This window comes from Solea senegalensis, linkage group LG1 (genome assembly GCF_019176455.1).
Source record: "Solea senegalensis isolate Sse05_10M linkage group LG1, IFAPA_SoseM_1, whole genome shotgun sequence".
Classification (NCBI taxonomy): Eukaryota; Metazoa; Chordata; class Actinopteri; order Pleuronectiformes; family Soleidae; genus Solea; species Solea senegalensis.
The window spans coordinates 35,263,592-35,283,554 of record NC_058021.1 but is presented as its reverse complement, the minus strand read 5'-3'; the positions used below and the strand labels follow the sequence as shown (position 1 = coordinate 35,283,554).

General features: G+C 40.6%; 1 protein-coding gene across 1 annotated transcript in view; it reads left to right on the top strand.

Moving 5' to 3' along the window:
* The first annotated feature begins 6,664 nt into the window (after positions 1-6,664).
* The window catches only part of LOC122769294 (amyloid beta (A4) precursor protein-binding, family B, member 1 interacting protein), a 28,977-nt gene continuing 15,678 nt past the window's right edge, over positions 6,665-19,963 (top strand). The window contains exons 1-5 of the mRNA XM_044025726.1: positions 6,665-7,094; positions 15,132-15,191; positions 16,037-16,127; positions 16,910-17,187; positions 19,101-19,178. Coding sequence (XP_043881661.1) covers positions 15,132-15,191; positions 16,037-16,127; positions 16,910-17,187; positions 19,101-19,178 — 507 coding nt within the window. The 5' untranslated portion in view covers positions 6,665-7,094. The remainder of the gene's footprint in view (positions 7,095-15,131; positions 15,192-16,036; positions 16,128-16,909; positions 17,188-19,100; positions 19,179-19,963) is intronic.

The window sequence follows — 19,963 nt, the reverse complement described above, 5'->3', positions numbered from 1 at the left end:
GCACTACAATGGCAGTATGTGGCATTCCTCAGGCTTAATTAGCATCAGGTTTCCCCCGCCGCACATTAACCCCTTCATCACCTTCCCCTGCGCATACAAGCTCACACAAAGTCCCCACTGAGGAGACAGTGGGCGAATTACAGGCGCCCATATTCATTTATGAATGAGAGTTTGTAACATTAAGGAGGGTTTATTTAATATTATACCAGGGGTCTCCAAGCTGCGGCTCTAGGGCCTCATGTGGCTCTTCAGCTCCTCTGTAGTGGCTCGTTGTAGCTTTGAAGAAGAAAAACAATGTTTGTTTGGATTTTATCTCCATGTTTTTTACCCTTTTTGGTAGAGATGAAGGTGTAAAAACTCACATCCAGTGTCCCCGTCAAATGTGATATTCCCCTCAAAGCCACTTAAATCAAGTTCCCAAAGATTGGGTAGGAGCCCACAGATGGGAATTTTGTGGCCCAACCTTTTAGTCAAAATGTATTCATATATGTTTTAAATAATATGCAAGTTAAGTTAAGTTTTTAAGTTAAGATTTTATTCATTGAAAAACCCGAAACATATCTTGTACGTGACATGGTTGCCAATTGTAAAATTGTCATTTAAATTAGTCGCTACATTATGCACAAATTTGGGTCTCGATAGTTTGCTGTCTTTTAAAAGTAGATCTCAAAATAGAAAGTTTGTATACTGTACAGTTCAGAAATGATTCTTTTTGTTCACATAATAAAACAGCACCTTCTTATGTTCTGAATGTGTTGCCCAACTAATACCTTCCACTCTGCTTATTCAATTCAATCCAGTTAAGTTTAATTCAGTTCACCTTTACCTGCTTTCTACATTGTATGTCTTAAAATACTCTTTGCCTTTTATTAGATTTACTTTTTTTTGGTGCTTTTCAAAACACCTGGAAAAACTGAAGAAAAATTCAGATTCATGGCTGCAGTTCATGCTAATTTTGATTTACTTTGACATCTGTTCCATCCTGCGTTGACTAATTTTCATAATGAGCTCCTCCATCTGCCACTGCATCACAGAGAAGTAACACTTAAATGAGAAAATGATGGAGGATCTATAAACCATATAAACCACAAGTTACTTCTCATTTAATTGTTCACAAAGTTAATATTAGTTGCTAACAGGATATATCAAGTTTTAGACGTAAAAAAGTTAGGATTGAGCCATGGTGGCTCAGTGGTAGGCCGAGTTGTCTTTCAACTGGAAGGCTGTGGGTTCAGTTCCTGGCTCTGCTAGTCTGATATGTGTCCTTGAGCCAGACACTTAAACCCATGTTGCAGCGTGTGAATGGGTGAAAACTGGAGTGTAAAGCAGCTCATCGAGACTAGAAAACTCTATATAAATACAGACCATAATATCAACTCCTCTTCTGATTTTATTTGGTAGTAACGAGTAACAAAGATAGTTAAAAGAAGTAAAACTTTGGGCCTAAACAACTAAACTAAACTAAACAACAAGTACGACATCTTTTCTGGTCTGTAAAGGCCACTGTAGTTCCTTCACTTTAATTTGTTAATCCCCTCAAAAATGACCACGAAGCCACGGAATAATGATAATAATGGCGAATAATAATAGGCACTTCCTGTTTTGTGGCGATTGGTCAAAATTCACCAAAAGGATGATGTTTGCCGCGGCCACGTCCTTTTGAATCCACAAAGCCTTTGGATAACTTTTCGCCTTTGATTTGTCTTCGTGCAAATTGTCGCCTTTTTTTATGTCGGTACGACAAACTCGCTCCGACTAGTTCACTCATTTAGGGTGGATGCCAAAATTCTAAATGGCAGACTTACTGTTGAGTTGAGGCCATTGTTCCAGTTTACCTTTTTGTTCGTCTTGGTGTATAACATCTTTCCACCAAGTTTCGGGTAATTCAGTGGAGCTCAAGTTAGGCTTTGTGTTCACCTTAGAGGGGCGCTATAGAGCCCTTGAGCAACGCACACTATCGCATTTTCGATAGACCTGACCTCTGTGCAAAGTTTCAAGAGTTTTTATGCATGTTAACCCCCTCAAAAATGACCGGAAAGACATGGATAGAATAATAATAAGTGTTTCTCTGAGCTGTCATGTCATTGCTTACTCACTGACGGTCACTTTTAATTTCACTCTGTTGACTCTGTTAGAAAAGTGGCAGCGTTTTCATTCTTTCTTTTTTTTTGTTTATCGCAGTCTAAATGTTGAGACAGCTGCTCGTCCTCAACACTGAGTCCCTCCGTCTCAGACGGACCATGTCAACACAAGGAACGCCCGTGGTTATAGGCAAAGGTCAACAAAGGTCAGACTTTTGTGAGAGAGAGAGAGCGAGAGAGAGAGAGAGAGAGAGAGAGAGAGACCTGTGGTGGAAGTCAGGAATGTGGAGCTCACAGCTTCTCACTGAACTCTCGACCACAGCGGCTTCTCTGAGGCTGGACCTTTTTCTCAATGTCTGTGTTTTGGCAGATTGTGATGTCATTATTTGACGTTCTATAAAGTGAACCCCGTGTAAAAGACAATTACTGCCAAGAAAAATGGAAATTGACTGACTAATTATCTAATCAATATATGAAATATCTTTTATTGTATTATCAATATTTGACATATTTATCTCAAATTCTTGACGTATTTTCTATTTTTTTATAATACTTTATTTATTCAGTGGTATTTTTTTAATTTAGTTTCTCCCTTAGTTGTCATTGAGTAAAATCACATCACTTAAATGTGTTTCCTCATCTTTTTAAAGTCATTAAGTCAGATTTAGTTGATTAAGTACCACATGTAATGTAATAATAACTTATTGTCCATCATGTTATTCATCTGTAACATGATGATTTATACATGATTTCTCTTCACATTGTCGTATAATAATTCCTCTAAATTGGGGCTATTTTTGCTGACACAGCCTCTTGATTGTCTTGATTTAGTGTCCCCTATAACTCCGACGTGTCCTCGTTATATTTGACTTAGTGTCTCGTAACATGGACATATGATTGTCATCATTATTTACCACGAGTCTGAGTTTCTTTCTCGCCAGTTTCTCATCGGATTTCCTCCGTCTTTTGGCAGACGGCGGTTCGCGCTCTTCCGTGAAGTGGTGAGTTTGACTCGCCGCGTTATTAATGAAATCTAACCTCAGTTTTCCCTCGTTGTTTGTTGGATGCCAGGAAGAGCAGAGCGACTCACGAGAGCACAAGTGCAGAAGCATCCAGTTCTTTGGATTATTCTTCTCCAAAAAGGGAAAAAGGAAAAGAAATCATCGGTGCAGACTGGTAGCATGAGCTGCTCCGCCGCCACCCACAGAGTTCAAATAACATGTGGCATAAAACAGTCGAGCAGAGAACAAACAGAGGGCACTGCAACACTTGCAGTCTGCCTCATTTTTCACATCATCATCATCATCATCACCACGGTGACAGTTTGTCCTCTGCAGCGTTCCATTCAAAGGAAAACGCTCCATCGCTCCGCACGTTGCCCACTGCTTTTGTCATTATCACCAACCCCCACCCCCCCATTTCTCCCCAGGTGTGTCGACATGTGTTAGATCAAACATGACAGAGAGGAATAATGGTTTAAAAACATGTCATCGTCGCGTATGCAGTATCTCACACCTTACAGTCACGTCTGTGGACTTTGAAATAGGTCGCAGCACAAAAAATATGACAGTCTTTGCTAAAAATAACAACTGTGTATCCCAGTTTCTTGACTCTGCGCTGTCATATTTGAGCTGTGACATACGTTGGCCCTAACTGTAATTGATCACTTTATGAAATGAGCAAAACCAAAAATACACAAATATGGTATTTTATCTGTTTGAAAATACACTTTTTACACTTGTTTGTTCCAACTATTTTGCGTCTTGTTCTTTATGCCATGGTTTTGTCAATTCCGACCATGGGCGGGGCTTAGAAAGCTGTCTGCTGATTGGCTACTGAGATTTGGAGCGACAGTTCAATGGACCGAAAGTAGACACAGGTTTGGAATCGTCTGGAACTCGTTCCTCTGTTTCCTCCCGTCGACATCCGACAAAATAATATTAAGTACCTAATGTTTCACATTACCGTGACTACTAAGGGCTCCAAAACTCAGTAGCCAATCAGCTGCCTGCTGATTGGCCCCCAAAAAACCACAGGCTTGGAGTCGCTGTCCGTCTGGAACTCCTTCCTCCCAAGTTTTCCCCCCATCGACATCTGACAAAATAATTACAAGTATCTAACGCAGGGGTGTCAAACATACGGCCTGCAGGCCAGAACCGGCCCACCAGTGGGTCCAATCTGGCCTCCCAGGATGAATTTGTTAAAAATGATACGATACAAACTATTATATATTTGCAGTTCCAGGTCCCTGTGACTAAATGTTTCTTTGCAGATCCACTGTGATCTGTGCGTTGTTGCACATTTACTTAGGCATACAGTAGTATTGTTGAAATTGCACTTTTGAGATCAAATTGTTCTCTAAAATGAGTTTGACACTTCCGATCTAATGTTTAACATTACCGGGACTACTTGCTGCTCCGAAACTCAGTAGCCAATCAGCAGGCAGCTTCCTAAGCCCCGCCCATGGTCAGAATCCCCAACAAAAAGGACAAATCAGACTTAGCACTGCAGCACCAAAAAATATAACAATCTTTGCTAAAAACAACAGTGTTTCCCAGTTTCTTGACTCTGCGCTGTCATATTTGAGCGGTGACACATGTTGGCCCTCACTGTTGTCAGTGGGACCACCATCAGTGGCTGCGAAAACACAACAAAGCTAAGAGAAATCGCCGTCCGTCACTCACTCGGTGTATTCACAGTGTTTGGGAGATTCTTGAACCTTTGGTGTCCATGTGTTTGTTCACCCCGCAGAAAAGTTGGGAGACGGTGGGAGAGGAAAGGAACGCGGTCTGGACACATGCGTGTTTGTTTAATTCATCAACAGTCATGAAAGGCTGTTGAAGGTTATTCGGTTTCACCGTGCGACGACAGGCCTCTGCCACAGAGGCGGGCGGTCTGACTTTGGGCCAGTCTCAGAGATGTGCTAACAGCAGTGAAATACGGCATGAAAATGAAAATTCCTCTCATATTTTGACACATTTTCTTTTTTCTCCCGGCCGCAGTCACAGTCCTCGTACGCTGAGCAGAGATTACACAAAGATGTGAATTCTAGATTTGGGGCCTCCCAGGTTGACTCAAGGAGAAATGCAAATAAATGGAGCTATCTGTGTCTGCGTGGTCAGATAAGAGCCAGAGGCTATTCAGTCCTTGACAGCGCGACTTTCCTTGCTTCCCTCCTGACGATAAATGACCACGTTGGACCAAACCAGTGTGTTAAGATAGTCTGTCCTGATTTTGTGAGGCCAGTGTGTACAGTATACATCACGACAGCCGTTTTTAATGTAAGTTTAGCTGATTTCTTTGTTGTTGAAGTTATTATTTTGCCTCTGTTTGGTTTTGAGCGTGAGTCCAATCACTAACCCCAATGTTCAGTAGTATTTCAGTTCAGTGACTGTGTCAGATGGAGTCTGTGCTCCGCGCCATGCAGGAAGTACTGAACGATTCTGTGAACAAATCTTTTGAATCCACTGATTCTAAGGATTCAGTTATACCCAAAACAACTGCTTTACAAGTCACTAGTTTGTGTGTTTGTGTCGCGTAGAAAAACCACATCACGGCAGTGTGTTACCACTGAGTGGAATGGTTCGGTTCGGTGCGGTATGTATTTTTTTTTCCGTTTCCATTAGGAAAAGTACCAAAATAACCGACCCCAACACCTCCATTTTTGGCACCCTTCCCTAAAAATGGTACGGCCCAGCTCCACCCACGAACGTTTGACATCTTGTTGAGACAAACAGTGACAAACTGAGCAGGAAAAAAGAGGAGCAGGGGACAAGAGGCGTTTATTCTATAACAGCCAGATATTTTGAGCAGTAGAATTCACAACTGTAGCTTTTTTAATACAGTAGACGCCCAGGAAGGAGGACAGAAGTAGAAGTTGGCCACTATATGAGCTTCGACTTGTCACGTTTATTTATCAATAAACATTTTCCTGAGGAGTTAACAGTTTCAATTATGGTTTCTGGTCCTCTTCAGTTCATTTGTGGCTTATGTTTCACCATTGGGGGCTCTATTGAGCAACGTACAGGTCTGAGCACTATTTCACCACACCTGACCACATCTGTGCCAAGTTTCCAGAGTTTTTATGCACATTAACCGTCTCAAAAATGACTGCAATGACACGGAATAATAATTATAATAGTAATCTAAAGGAAAAACAATATGATCCTCCCACAAATTTGTACCAGGAACCAGTTTTTAGGTCCCTGGCCTTCATTCTCGGGCCCTGATAATAATTCCTTCAGTTTCAATCATTAAGGTAATAAATAACTTGAAATAAACACTGATATACTGAGAAACACACACAGAGCGAGTCATATGGAGCTTATTTGACAACGTCACAGACATTTGTTTATATTTAAAAGTCACACAATGCATGCAGCTTTAACGTGTGTGTGTGTGTGTGTGTGTGTATGTCTTCACTTCTGGTTATCTTCCACTTCGCCGCTGTGACGTGCCGCACGACCACTCCTGTTGAAAGACCTGCTGTAAATCAGTTCCTGCAAAGTGAATTATTAACCGAGGGCCCTGCGTCACATTCTTGTGCAGCTGATTCAGCGTTTCATTCACTCCCTCAACCAACGTCTTCTCTCGTTTTACCTCCACACACTTCATCATCCGCTCAAGTCGCTGTCAATCACCGACACGTCGCCTTGATTGGAACTTTTTCCTGATTATGTAGCTGTGTGTGTGTGTGTGTGTGTGTGTGTGTGTGTGACACGCAGCGCTGCCCTGACAGGACTGTTGTGAAAGTGTCGAGCTCTGAGCAAGAATGCAGTGACAGGTCTGGACCTGAACTTCCGCATTTAGCAAGAAGAAATCAAGTCAAAGTGAGAGAGAGAGACAGAGAGAGAGACAGATGCAGTTCACACCAACACACTCATCGCACATGAGGTGTTTGGGGAAACTTTTTATATTAGACTGGTTATTAAAAAAGGTTCACGTGGTGGATCCGGTGTCCATGAAGCCGTTAACCCTGAAACTGACTTAAAGGACTAAAACATTTGAAAAAAGGTGAGTTTTGACTCTTCTGTTGTCGGTTGTTGTAACTTCAGTTTAACGGTGAACACTCTCAACTCTACAAAACTTCTGTATTTGTGGTCCAATTTATTAGCATATATGTTATCCTGGTTGAAAATACAGATACAGACAGACAGCCCTTTATCGTGGGATCTTTTTGTTCTGGTGAGCTTAAGGTTAATTATGTTGCCGTACACGACATTTTGGGGTAGTTTAATGTCAAAAAAAGAGAGCGTGTTCTTGTTTTCTTTCCAACTGGGTGGATCTGATGTCGAACTGCTACATGACTCAATAAGCACATGAAATCGATAGGTTTGGCCTCTTGCTGTAAAAGCTAACAGTGTTGTCAGCTTGTCGTTGATGATAGGAACTTTTCTTTCCTTTCCTTTGTGTGTGTGTGTGTGTATTTGGCTTCTGATGATGATGAGATTAAATCACAAGGGAAAAAAAAGCAAGCGAGATAATTACAAACAGCCCATCATCCGACCTGATGAAGTTAAAACAAAAAACAGTGTGTTTCCTGCTTTGGGACCAAGAAAAGCACTATAATGTTATGTATTTTATACAGACTCACGAAAGACTCAGGAGAACACCGAAGCTCGGAGCTCGACACAAATGCTTCCTCTTCAAACACATACAGTACATGAGGTTTTTATGTGCGCTGTTAAAGATGCATCAATTTATGATGCGGTTTTTTAATCCTTCCGCTTTGTTTCTGCTGCTGAGTTTCTGTGCATTATGTTAAACAGGCTTCTGTTGTTTTCTTTGCCTGAAGGTTGAGTTACTACGACGGAGTATCAGGGCCAAATGAAGTCGTAACCTTATGAGAATAAAGGCGTAATTTTATGAGAATAAAGTCATAGTCTTTCAAGAATAAAGTTGTAATCTTTCCAGAATAAAGTTGTAATATCAACTTTATTCTCATAATATTATGACTTTTTTAATATTACGACTTTATTCTGGAAAGATTAAATGTTTTTTTATTCAGTTTAGCCCTAATACTCATGTGCTGAGCTTAGTAAAAATAATAAAACTCTCACAGACGTAGTGTATATAGTGTATATGTGACATTACTCAGGACGACTTGTTCTCTTTGTTGCAGCGCGCAGCAGCAGAAGTAGAGCCCAGCGTGTCGTGTTTTCACAGGGCATGGTGTGAGTTGTGGAGGGTTGCCAGGTTTCATGCCTGAGTGTTTTCAATAATATTCACAAATGCTGACGAATCGCATATTTCTCAGAGCAGTTTGGGAAAAGAAAAACAGTAACTTGTTCATTCCTTCATGCGACGTAACATGAATATGAATCGCAGTTGATCTCACCCAATTATTCTGAAGTGGCAACATAATAGAAACGTGTTAAGATCGAAAAGTGACTTCACAGCATGTACGGCATCAATAATGTTGGTCCTTCACTTCCAGTTCTTTCATACGTTGCTGATAAAAAGTCTTTTTCCTGGGTTCACAGAGCCTGTACTGTCTTCAGCCAAAGATGTCTTCTTTTTTGTCTTTTTAAGGCGAAAAGTCTCATCCAAAGCACTTATCCTCTCTGACTCTTTACTTCACCAGAGTTGAAACAGCTTTATTTAATACTTTTTAATACAGTGTTTATTCTCTCTGATGATTAAGTGTGATGTTAAATGTAGAGGTGGAAAGAGTACTGAAATATTCTACTATAGTACAAATACCACTATTCTGATAAATATTTGACTTAAGTACAAGTAAAAGTACTGGTCTAAAAATGTACTCAAGGTAAAAACAAGGTTCTTCCTTGTGTTGTGCAAAAGGACAAAAATGGGTCAAAGGTCACGAATGCTTCAACTTTCTTACTCACTCAGGGACCTTAATTAACACCAGTTCACCTGTCCTCATCATTCATTCACCTGTCCTCATCATTCACCTGTCATCATCGTGTGAAGTACAGTATTTCCAAAAAAACATACTTGAGTAGAATTAAAATGACGAATTTTAAAAATTACTTTAAAAAGTACAAGTACACAGAACAACCCTACTCATAGTTTCACTTCAGTAATTATTTCAGCTGGTTTTAAAGAATAGGATACAGATTAAAAATATGACAGCCACTTTATTAGGTACACCTGTTCAACTGCTTGTTACCGTGATAACCTCATCTCAGAGCATCAGAAAGTGATTTAATTGACTTTGAACGTGGCAGGACTGTTTGTGCCAGAAGGGCTTGGAGCTTTTCACACACAAGCATCTGCAGAAAAATATCCAGTGAGCAGAAATATGTCTCGTGGACACCAGGAGTCAGAGACCAATGACCAGCCCGGTGAAAAGAACTGTGTACCTCACCATCTATATCTGTGAAGTTGTAGGGAGGCTTCTCATATCATCATTTCCTATACCGTTTCAACATTGTGGCTGACAGGAAGTTCATCACTTCCTCTTAGGGAGGTGGAGGAGCTGGGTTCACATACTGCATGCAAATGTGTGAGAGGGAGAGAAAGAGACTTCCACATTTATACATGGAAATTAAGGCACACCACGTTGTGAGATTCAGACACGTTGCAAAATAGCGGTCTAATAATATGACCACACCCACACGATTCACCAGAATCATACGAGAGGGGGTGGAGGTTTTCTTCTAATAAGCTTCCAACTCACATGTGTGGCTCATTAGAAGTGATCCATTTTACGTTTTAAATGAGAAACATTTAATGTCACAACACTGTATGAACTTTTGTCTGGAACACAATCAGTCGCACTCGTCTCCGCTCGGCACACGCGTGCGGGTTTGCCTCGGGTTTTCTTTTCATTAAATTCTCTCTCTTTTTTTCTGGATATTTTACTAAACACGGTCCATGCTGTGTCCAGTCACACTTTGATAAAGATCATACGTTCATATTGATTGAGACAAAAAAGAGAATCTGTTTTTGGCTGATTTAAACCACTTAGATTCAGAGGGGGGCAGAAAAAAGGTAGATTACAACATCATTATCAGTATAACCTTTACAAAACTAAAAAGTTTACCCAAACCATATCTAATAACTCTTTATAATACTAAACTTTATTTTGACATCATATTTCTCCAGTGTTCCTTTGGTTCACTGTCTACAGTCTCATGTGACCACAGTGTTTTTTACTGCCTATATATCAACACAAAAACCATAAATCATTGCTACACTTTGTGGACGCATGGGTGAGTCAGAGTGTGTATGTGTGTGTGGGAATGTTTTCCATGTGTTTGATGTAATACTAAAGCTGTACCCGTTCATTTCCTATGGTGGTAATTTTTGACAATTTTTGGGGCAATAAGATGATAAAGAACATAATGTTTTTTTCTTCAGAAGGTTAAACTTTCGAGTCGTACAGTTTGAAATGTGCCACAACACAACCTTCCTATAGCACATGTACAGTACAGGTCACAAAACTGACGGTGTAAAACATAGAATTTATCTTCATTGAATTCATTCAGAGTTGGTACTAAAATAACCATGCTGTATTATATTAATAGCTGTTAATGTAATATATAAAACGTATGACTGTATGATGTGTTTATCCATCATATTTATTGTTATAGACAGTAGCGTACTGTGGGGTTTCAGTCAGAAAAAAAACACGCACAAACACAACCACATACAAAACACACTATTATGCACTATATTAACGAGACAGTTGATCTGCAACAACCGTAGCTCACACGCACACCACTCGGCATCTATAGGCTACTGCATCATTACCACCACATCTTCCGCAATTTCACAAGCCACTATATGACACAAAAACAAGATTCCACATAAGGATAGGGGTCAGCTACGTGGGGAACACACAGTTTTGTCCTTGCCACTTCAGAAACATGTTATCAATTAATCATTAACACTCGAACTACCGGAAATGATGTACCTCTTCGGTGTAGGTCTTCCTCTTGAAATAATTTCCTTCTTTTTTCCAAACGATCGCCGTGAAAAGTGCACACGAAGGAGATCAGAAACATGATGGATCGGTGGTGTTAATGCAGTGGCCATAGCTTACTTCAAAACCCGCCAAAGGTTCAAACGTCGTTGATGACATCACTGGAGGCTAGCGCCAGACACATCGCTGGGCCTGGGGCGTTCTGTCACTATGCATCAAATTTTGATTGGCTGACGACACAAAGTTATAACCAAATAGGAAATGGCAGCTTCAATGAAAGGCCTGGCCTTTCGTAAGCTATGATGCGTTTGATGACATATGGAAAATCCAGCTCAGCTTCACAAAAAATAACCATATTCTTTCTGGAAATATAATCATAACATACTGAAAAAGTAATTGAATTCAGACACGTTCAGACACACATTCATTTGATTATTTAAAAAAAAGAAATGATAATAATAAAGATAATTATAAAAAAAAATTGTCAGGGCCAGCAGGGCCAGCCCACCACTGGTTATACATGTATACATCTATTGCACGTCTGTCTATTCTAGAGCCCTTTTTTTTTTTGCAGTGCAGTTTTTCACCTTTTTTTACTAATACCAAGAAACTGGACCACATCACTACACTGGCTTCCTGTTTGTCAAAGGATAGATTTCTAAATCTTAAGTCACTGAATGGTCTTGGACCAAAATACATCCTAGACTCATTAGTTCCCTATGAAGCATCCATATGGATATACAGTATATGCTCCTCACCTGTGGAACACACGTCCCAAACACCTGAGGTCTGCTCAGGCTAAATAAAATGCTTCACACTGCAGTTTTCACCCATTCACACACCCATGATGAGCAAGAGTTTCACACAGCGTTGTTCTTCTGCATGAACGTTCCACTGTGACTGACTTAACTCCCACCTCCACTGGAGTCATGCTCGTGATTACTGCTGCTTATGTTCCACTGTAGGAAAACAGGGCCTTTGTTTTGACTGCGTTTCCCGGGCCCATCACAACATTTGCTTTGAGAAATGAGGCTTCAAATGATTCACGGGAGAGAGATTACGGCACGTCGTTTCAGATGGAAATCTCGAGCTGAATGTTCGCGGAGATGTTTTCAGGGAAAACACGGTGCTCAGCGCTCGCTCCTCTCGGGCTATTGTCCTAATCTGAAATAATGAACATTGATGATGCTGACATTTCGGTGCACATGTCTGGGGTTAAACGGCATTAAGGTAACAGTTGTGGGAGTATTTATAGCAAAGATTGCAAGCTTGCTGCCGTTTCATTAATGAGTGTTTCAGGAGTTGATGATTTGTTCATAGCTGTTCAACCGGCTCGCTGCCCCCTCACTGAGAGCAGCGCAGAGGCATTCGCAGAACTGTTCACTGTCCTAGCTCCCAAATGGAGCTCCCCATCAACATCCGGACAGCAGAAAGCCTCTTCATCTTCCGCCGCCAACTAAAAACACATTTCTTCCGACTCTACCTCGACTAAGACGACGACAAAAAAACAAACAAAAAAAAAAACAAAAAAACCTTATACATCGCACTTATGACTAGCACTTCATAGTTTGGCTTACTTGAAGCTCTTACTTACTTCTAGCTCTTATTTGTACCCAAATGTTTAAATGCACTTATTGTAAGTCGCTTTGGATAAAAGCGTCTGCTAAATGACATGTAATGTAATGCAATGTTCATAAATTAATAACATAATAAACAGGACGAGACACAAAATACATGCAATTACAATTATATTCATGAAGATTAAGGGCCCGTCCACAAGAAAACAGGTTTACGTGAATGCACACATACTTTTTTTGTTTCCGTCAGAGATGTGGTATTTCATTATTTGAAAATGTCGGCCTTGTGTTTCTGTGTAGACAGAGACAACATTACTTGTGTTTGGAGATTGTTTGACAGTTTTACCAACTACTGTCAATGAAAAGTAACTAAAGTCAGTCTGAAAAGACGCTAGATATCACTGGAACACGTCCTGTCTTTAGAGATTTCACATCAATATTACAGATGTTGTGTGGTAAAATGACATTTCTCCACCTCCGCATATAAAACTAATCCCGTCAGAATAGGGTTTACTGCCCCCCCAATAGCATCTTGCGTAGGGTCCCCACAAAGCTAGAAACAGCATGATTTGCAGACATTCTTCTTTTGTTTTCTTCCGTGACTGACGTTATTAGTACTGAATATAAATAGTTTAATATAAGAATGATTCATCATAATCTGATGAATCTAACCGTTAAACACGTGTGTATGGGTTCATTATTGAGAACACCTACTCTCCACGTCTACCTGTATTACGTTGTTTACGGCGCGAACTTGCCACTCACAATATGGCGGACACGCTGACGTAACCGTGGCAACAGTGAGTTGTGAAAATGCGGCGTCTCTAGTTCAGGACAGGCAGCAACAGCATGGGCAACAGTTTCCCACCTGTGTTTTATTACCCGCGTAGAATTATAAGAACAAGAACAAGAAGAACAACAGCCGAAGTCCGCCAACCACAACAACACTACGTCAGGTACAGGTACAACCTCTCGTGGGTAGGGATGACGTAACTGACTAAAGACTATCCTTAGCATTAAGGATAATGTATTAATAAATCAGCGCTGTGATAGAAAATGATTCAGGCAAACACTACACATTGAAGTGTTTTTTTTCGAGTGTAATTTAAGCACTGATTGTCGACGTAATGTTTGGAAATGATGATTATAGAGTTAGTTAAATAGTTCGTTAGCTATGTAGCTACGTAGCTCGCTGGCTATGTAGCTACATAGCTAGTTGGGCCGGAAGCAAGGACACATACATTTATTCTTCATTTAGTCATGTCTTCTGGCTTAAGTGGCTAATCATCCGGTACAACACATGTGATCAGTAAATTTAATTTTATAATTTTTTTTTTTTTATCAAACAAACAAACAATATTACCAAAATAATAAAACTAACAAATGATCATTAACCCCAGGGTCGGCTATGTGTATTTTGTGCGCTTTTCAATTTTCGTTTGTTTCATAATTTGGCTGTGTGCATTCACATGGCATGAATTTTGGCAAGATTGTGTTTTTTTTTCTTGATCTTGTTATTTCCAGCGCAGCTACCTACAGTAAGTTTTTTTCACTTGCATTAAAGTGGGCCACACAGTGGGGTAGTGGTTAGCACTCTGCGCCTAGCGAGAAGACCCGGGTTCGAGCCCCGGTTGGAACAAGGGCCTTTCTGCATGGAGTTTGCATGTTCTCCCCATGTGTGCGTGGGTTCTCTCCGGCTTCCTCCCACAGTCCAAAAACATGCAATGTGGGGATTAGGTCAATTGTCCAGGGTGTACCCCGCCTATCGCCCGATGTAGCTGAGATTGGCACAGCACCCCCCGCGGTAGATGATGACTGACTGACTGACTTGCATTAAAGTGTAAATACATGCATTTTATTAAATCTTGGTGTCAATCTGGGCTTCTGCATAATGTGGAGAAATGGAGGAAAAATGTGCTTTTTCCAGCCCTGTAAGTAGAATGTAATAATGTATAATGTTTTTATAGCTTGCCTTTGTGGTGCGTGGTATAAGTGTGACTTCTATTAGACCCAACCCTAAGGGTTAATGGTAATAACTATAATAAGGTAGTACTATCCTCATTTCAAACTAATTCAAATATGCAAACAACCATCAGTCTTTGTGCATTGTCCATATTTGCAGGTCAATGATCTGTATGTAAAAGGGGTATTTTATTGTTCTCATTTCCAAACCTGCAAAATTGAAATAACATTGCACCTTCCAGTTCAGCAAACAAGATACAACAAGTCCTTGCAGAAGAGAAGGAAAGAAAAGAATGCCTGGAAGTCATGTGTACAGTTCTTCCACCAGTCTTGGCTGGTGTGGTTGCAGGATAATGTTGCCTCGGGGCAAACAGTGCAACCGCTCACATCAAAACCAAGTGGCAGTAGTACTGTGTCTTACCACAGGCAGTGCAGCAAACATTTGTGTCTCCATGTCAGTGGATTGTGTCCTTCATTCCGTGACAAACGTATCCAATCAATGAACATTCTCTGCTGCTCTGCATATCAATCAGCAGAGCTCATTGATACACATTTTGTTATTGTTTATGTGGAGGGCCAAAAAAATGGTTAACAGTCTGATTTTTTTGTTCTTTTAACCAGATGGATGACATTGATGCCATGTTCAGCGACCTGCTGGGGGAGATGGACCTCCTCACTCAGGTAAGCTTAAGCTGTTGTCATGACAACAAATACATTATCAAAAGTAAATGTTAATAAAGCTATTATGTATGTTAATATTAAGTGTTATTGTAGCTTGATTGGTGTTAATTTAATAACCTAAATGAAAGGAGAATATACAACATATTATAAAGCCTATAAAACTGTTTAGGCAGTGCAAATGTTATTATTATTATTATTATTTGGTGTAATGCTAAAAATTTTTTTTTGCCTCATATGCTCTGATATAGTAATCAAAACATCATTTGTGCTTGGAAGCTCCGCTGCAGGCTTCATCTAGGCTTCTCAGGGTTAATTCTCTCAACCTAAATAGACCGTTCTCTCTTTCTAAAAGACAGATGACAGATTCACTTAAACCCACCGTTGGTCACCGAGATACTTGGGACTGGGAAGCACAACAGGCACAGCAGGGGGGAAACACTCTAATCTAACAGCCATAAATTCCATTTTCCTCACGAGGAGAGGTCAAATGGCAAATGTGTGATCCAGCTTGAGATTACACCTTTTTTTAAAAAAAAAACCAAAACCCTGCTGATCACTTTGATGTTGTTCTCAGGCCACCATTTAAAACCACTTCCATTCCCCCCAGAGTGAAAGCGAAGTCTTGTAATACACAGAAGCCCTGTTAGGTGTAATACCTAAAAGCAGATGCATAACATAAAAACACAGTATACTTTTTTTTTTTTTTACATAATATTTGGGGCCCGTGTGTGATTTAGTGCACTTAGAATGTGTTGTGGATTAACTCACTGAGCGTCTGGGGGCTCCGGAGTCTGTGTTGATATTGTTATCCATGCTCTTATAAACTCGATTTTTTCCCCCTGCAGAGTCTGGAACAGGACACGGCACCTCCAGTGTCTCTTCCCCCGCCCACCAACACGGAAGCTAACTTCTCCTTTGGCTTCACTGACCTGAACGGTAAAGAAATGCATACAACATCATACCTATTGGGTAGCTGTTTGCTTAATTCTTTTGAAACAATTGTTATTTTGTGTGGTGTGTGTGGTCACATTTATATACCCACATAGACTAATTCATTTGCTATCTGTTTACTTTTGTGCTACTGTAGTGTGATGCTAATGGACAATTTTTGGGGAAACTGATCGAGAAAATGATTAGTTTCTAACACGCACTGGGCCCTTTTTTTACAGCAGCCATTTTGGCCGAGCTCCATGTAGTTTCCTCACTTTCGAATTGCGTGCTGGTTCATGAACAGGGCCGCCGTAAATGTGATGAGCAAAACCTGTGCTTTTCCTGCTAAAACATGTCGAAATGGCTGCTGAGCAGAGGGTTTGTTACTCTACAGTCACTACTGTTCAAGATGTGATTATCGATGAAGATTAAGGTCACTGTGTTGTTTTGCCTCTGGCTCATATAAGATGAAAAGTAAACTCATTAGTCATTCTGTTTTTAACCATTCATGCGTGACGTATAATTAATCTGCACGTCACGTTGTATTTTGAAAAACATCACTTTGGGGCGGTATTGCTTTTCGCTGTCCCACTCCAATACAAACAGTGTGTTTTACTTGAGTGCCTTTTGCATCAAGGGAAGACCCACAATCCCATGCAGCGCACCACAGCACCACCTCATAAAATTAAAATTGAGCACTGTTATTGAAGGCAAAGCAAGGTGACAATGCTCTTGACAATTAATATATGTGCTTTAACAAAATGATTCTCCTCCTGATTCGATTCCAGAGTCCTTACATGAACTTGAGGACAATGACTTGGATGCGCTCATGGCTGATTTGGTCGCTGACCTCGATGCGACTGAAAAGAAGCTGGCGGCAGACATAGAAGGTCTGAAGGTGCCTTCACCACCACCACCACCTAAAGGCGAGAGCCTCCTCCCTTCCTCTCCGCTCGATTACTCTGCATCACCAGCGAGCAGCACGAGCAGCAGTGTTTGCACCCCGTCCTCCTCTGCTGCGTCCCCTTTACCACCTCCGCCTCCTCAGTCTACAAAGCCGACAAAGGTGTGTCAGCCAGTGCATGCAGTGACTTCGCATATAAACTCCATCTGCAAATGCTCCTTTCAACCTTTACAACTTGTCGCTGGTGCAACATCTGACAATTGAATCCTTTCTCCAAAAAAAGGAGGAATGAACATACATACTAACATCACTTTTGAAATATTTTCACTGTATTCAGTGGAAAAACCAAAAACTGCAGTATGGAAATAACTTTTCCATGAACCACTATAAACACAAACTCTGAAAATCTATGAAAATTCTGAGTAAAATCAAACATTTTCAACACAATTTAAAATGAATTCACAGATTATTTTTTTGTGGACATTGAAAAGTATTGAAATATATCTTGTGAGAGTTTCTCTCTAGCTTAACTTGAATACAGCTTTAGAAACCTTTAATTTCAGGCACCTCTGTGTTGGTACAGTTCACACAAAGTTCAGATATAATGAGGAAGAGCAGAAACCTTTAAAAAAAAAAAACAAGCAAACATGGTTTAACAATGAGCAAGTGCTTTCTGAGCCCTTTGTGATCACAGAGATGTTTATCTGGCAAGTCCCTTTTTGCCTCCTTGTCACCCAGTCTGACTGTTAATGCTCTTATTGCTGTAGCACAGACTGGTGAGATCATGGCAAAAATGGTTCCTGGACAGTTACCGTGGTGAGATCAAAAGACCCGTCACTGTGTCTGGAACAGATCAAACGTGTGTAGCCATGACGCAGGAAAAGAGTAACGGGATCAATAGCAAAGGGGTTGGAATGGGGAAGGAAGGTGAGCTGTGGCCGTGTTTGAAGGCAGACAGGAGGTTATTGCTTCAGCAGAGATTCTTACCTCATCTCACTGAAGAAAACACACCAGCTGTGCCGAGGCAGAGAATGTGTCAGTGTCAGGGAGAGGTGTACGACTTCATTAAAGCTGCACCGTGGGTAGAGTCTGTATAACGCACATGACTTATTAGACGTAGATGAGGGTTTCATGTTACCGCCGGCCGAGATCCTGTAGATTAGATGTAATTTCACAAATTGAAATTCTTCAATGGCAACATCTCCGTCTGTGGGTAGCTCTGAAATTAAGACTAAATCAGGACACAACACTGCACCTCATGAGTTTAGCTCTTTTCATATATATTTTTAATTAAATCAGTAGCTCAGGTTTTTGTTTTTTTTTTTGAGTTAGATGAGAAGATGGCTGTAAATGTGTATCCAGCTAAACAGTTAATCGGATGAGAACAGCTGACCTGACGTGAGGTATTTTGTGATTAAAAAAAAGTTTTGCTGAAAAGGTCCAGCATCATTTAGGGAGGTTATATGTTGTATTTTATCTTCAAATTATTTTTTGGATGGGGATTTTCTAGCCTTTAATGTACTCGAGGCAAGGGTCTTGTGAGGTCAGATAGATATAACAGCCAGTGTGCGAGTTTTGCTTTTTCAAGTCATGTGAAGGCCACCGTAGTTTCCCTGACATGAAGTCCTCCGTTTGTTGCAGTCTGCAGCTTCACCATTAGATGTCACTAGCGTTTACACACTGGACCAGTTTGTGAACCGTCAGCCAGGCCAGCCAGGCCCACATTTAATCGGAATAATCCATATTTGAGCAGGGATGAGTGATTCAACCACACCCACATCCACTCATTGGATTACATCACAATGTATTAAAGAAGACCTAAAACCAGTGGTTGAGGTCAAAAATAGAATTTACCAGTGTTAAAAAACAGGTTAGAAGTTTTTCATAGACTTGCATACAAACTGTCCTCATTTGCAACTGATTGAGTCGCCCCCTAATGGCAATTCAAGACATCTGATCCCCGATACTTCAGTACTGTATCTTCCAAAACAACACATGTCGTTTAAGACAACAACAATATTAAAGTGTGCTGTGTCCCATTTGATGACAAATGTGTTATTGTTTGTTCTGTTCAGGAAGAAATCGAGGCACAGATGAAAGCAGACAAAATCAAACTTGCTCTCGAGAAGCTCAAAGAGGCTAAAGTGAAAAAGGTAAGAAGCTCAAACTCTGCAGTAAAGTGGTATTCATCTGATCTCACTGCATCCACTGTCAACTTCTAAAAGACACCGTTAGTTACAGCTGCACGGGCTTCACTGTGAGAGATGGGATGTTCAAATATAGTGGAGTTCTTTGTTCCACTCGAGCAGCCATCAATCACAGTTAACGGACAGCTGTGGATGTATTCGCGCTTTCATGGCCGGCAGAACAGCGCGGTTTCCTCTTTGGGTGATATATAGTCACCCTCTCATCTTTAAACCAGCGCAGTGAAGATGATATGATGCGTGATGTGATGTGATGCATGCTAAACTACACTTCCAGAGTCTGCACTTTTACACAGAAAAACATGATTATTTCGTATCACCATTATCTAAGCGTATTACTGTTTTCTTATTAAAATTGTACAAATTCTTAGGTGTGTGAAATTTGTTGTAAAACTGCTGAGGAAGTTGTGTCACTTTCCACTGAAAGTGCATCCAGCAGCTCAGGCACAGATGTTCCTGAGCTGGGTGCACTTTCAGTGGTTATGACAAGTTTCAGATATAAACCCACAACATTGAAGGTGTGTTTTTAAAGAATGATTTACTATCCAGTGACATTTCATTCAACCACACGCCCAAACCATATTATCATCCAGGGACGGTTGAGGCCACGTAATAATTTGATCTGTAACGTTTTAAACCTTCGAGTGATAACATCTATGAAAGCCTAATTTTTTTTGGCACAATGGGAGTAATTGGCTGCCCTTGGTTCTGTGAAACCGCTCAGGCTTTCCAAA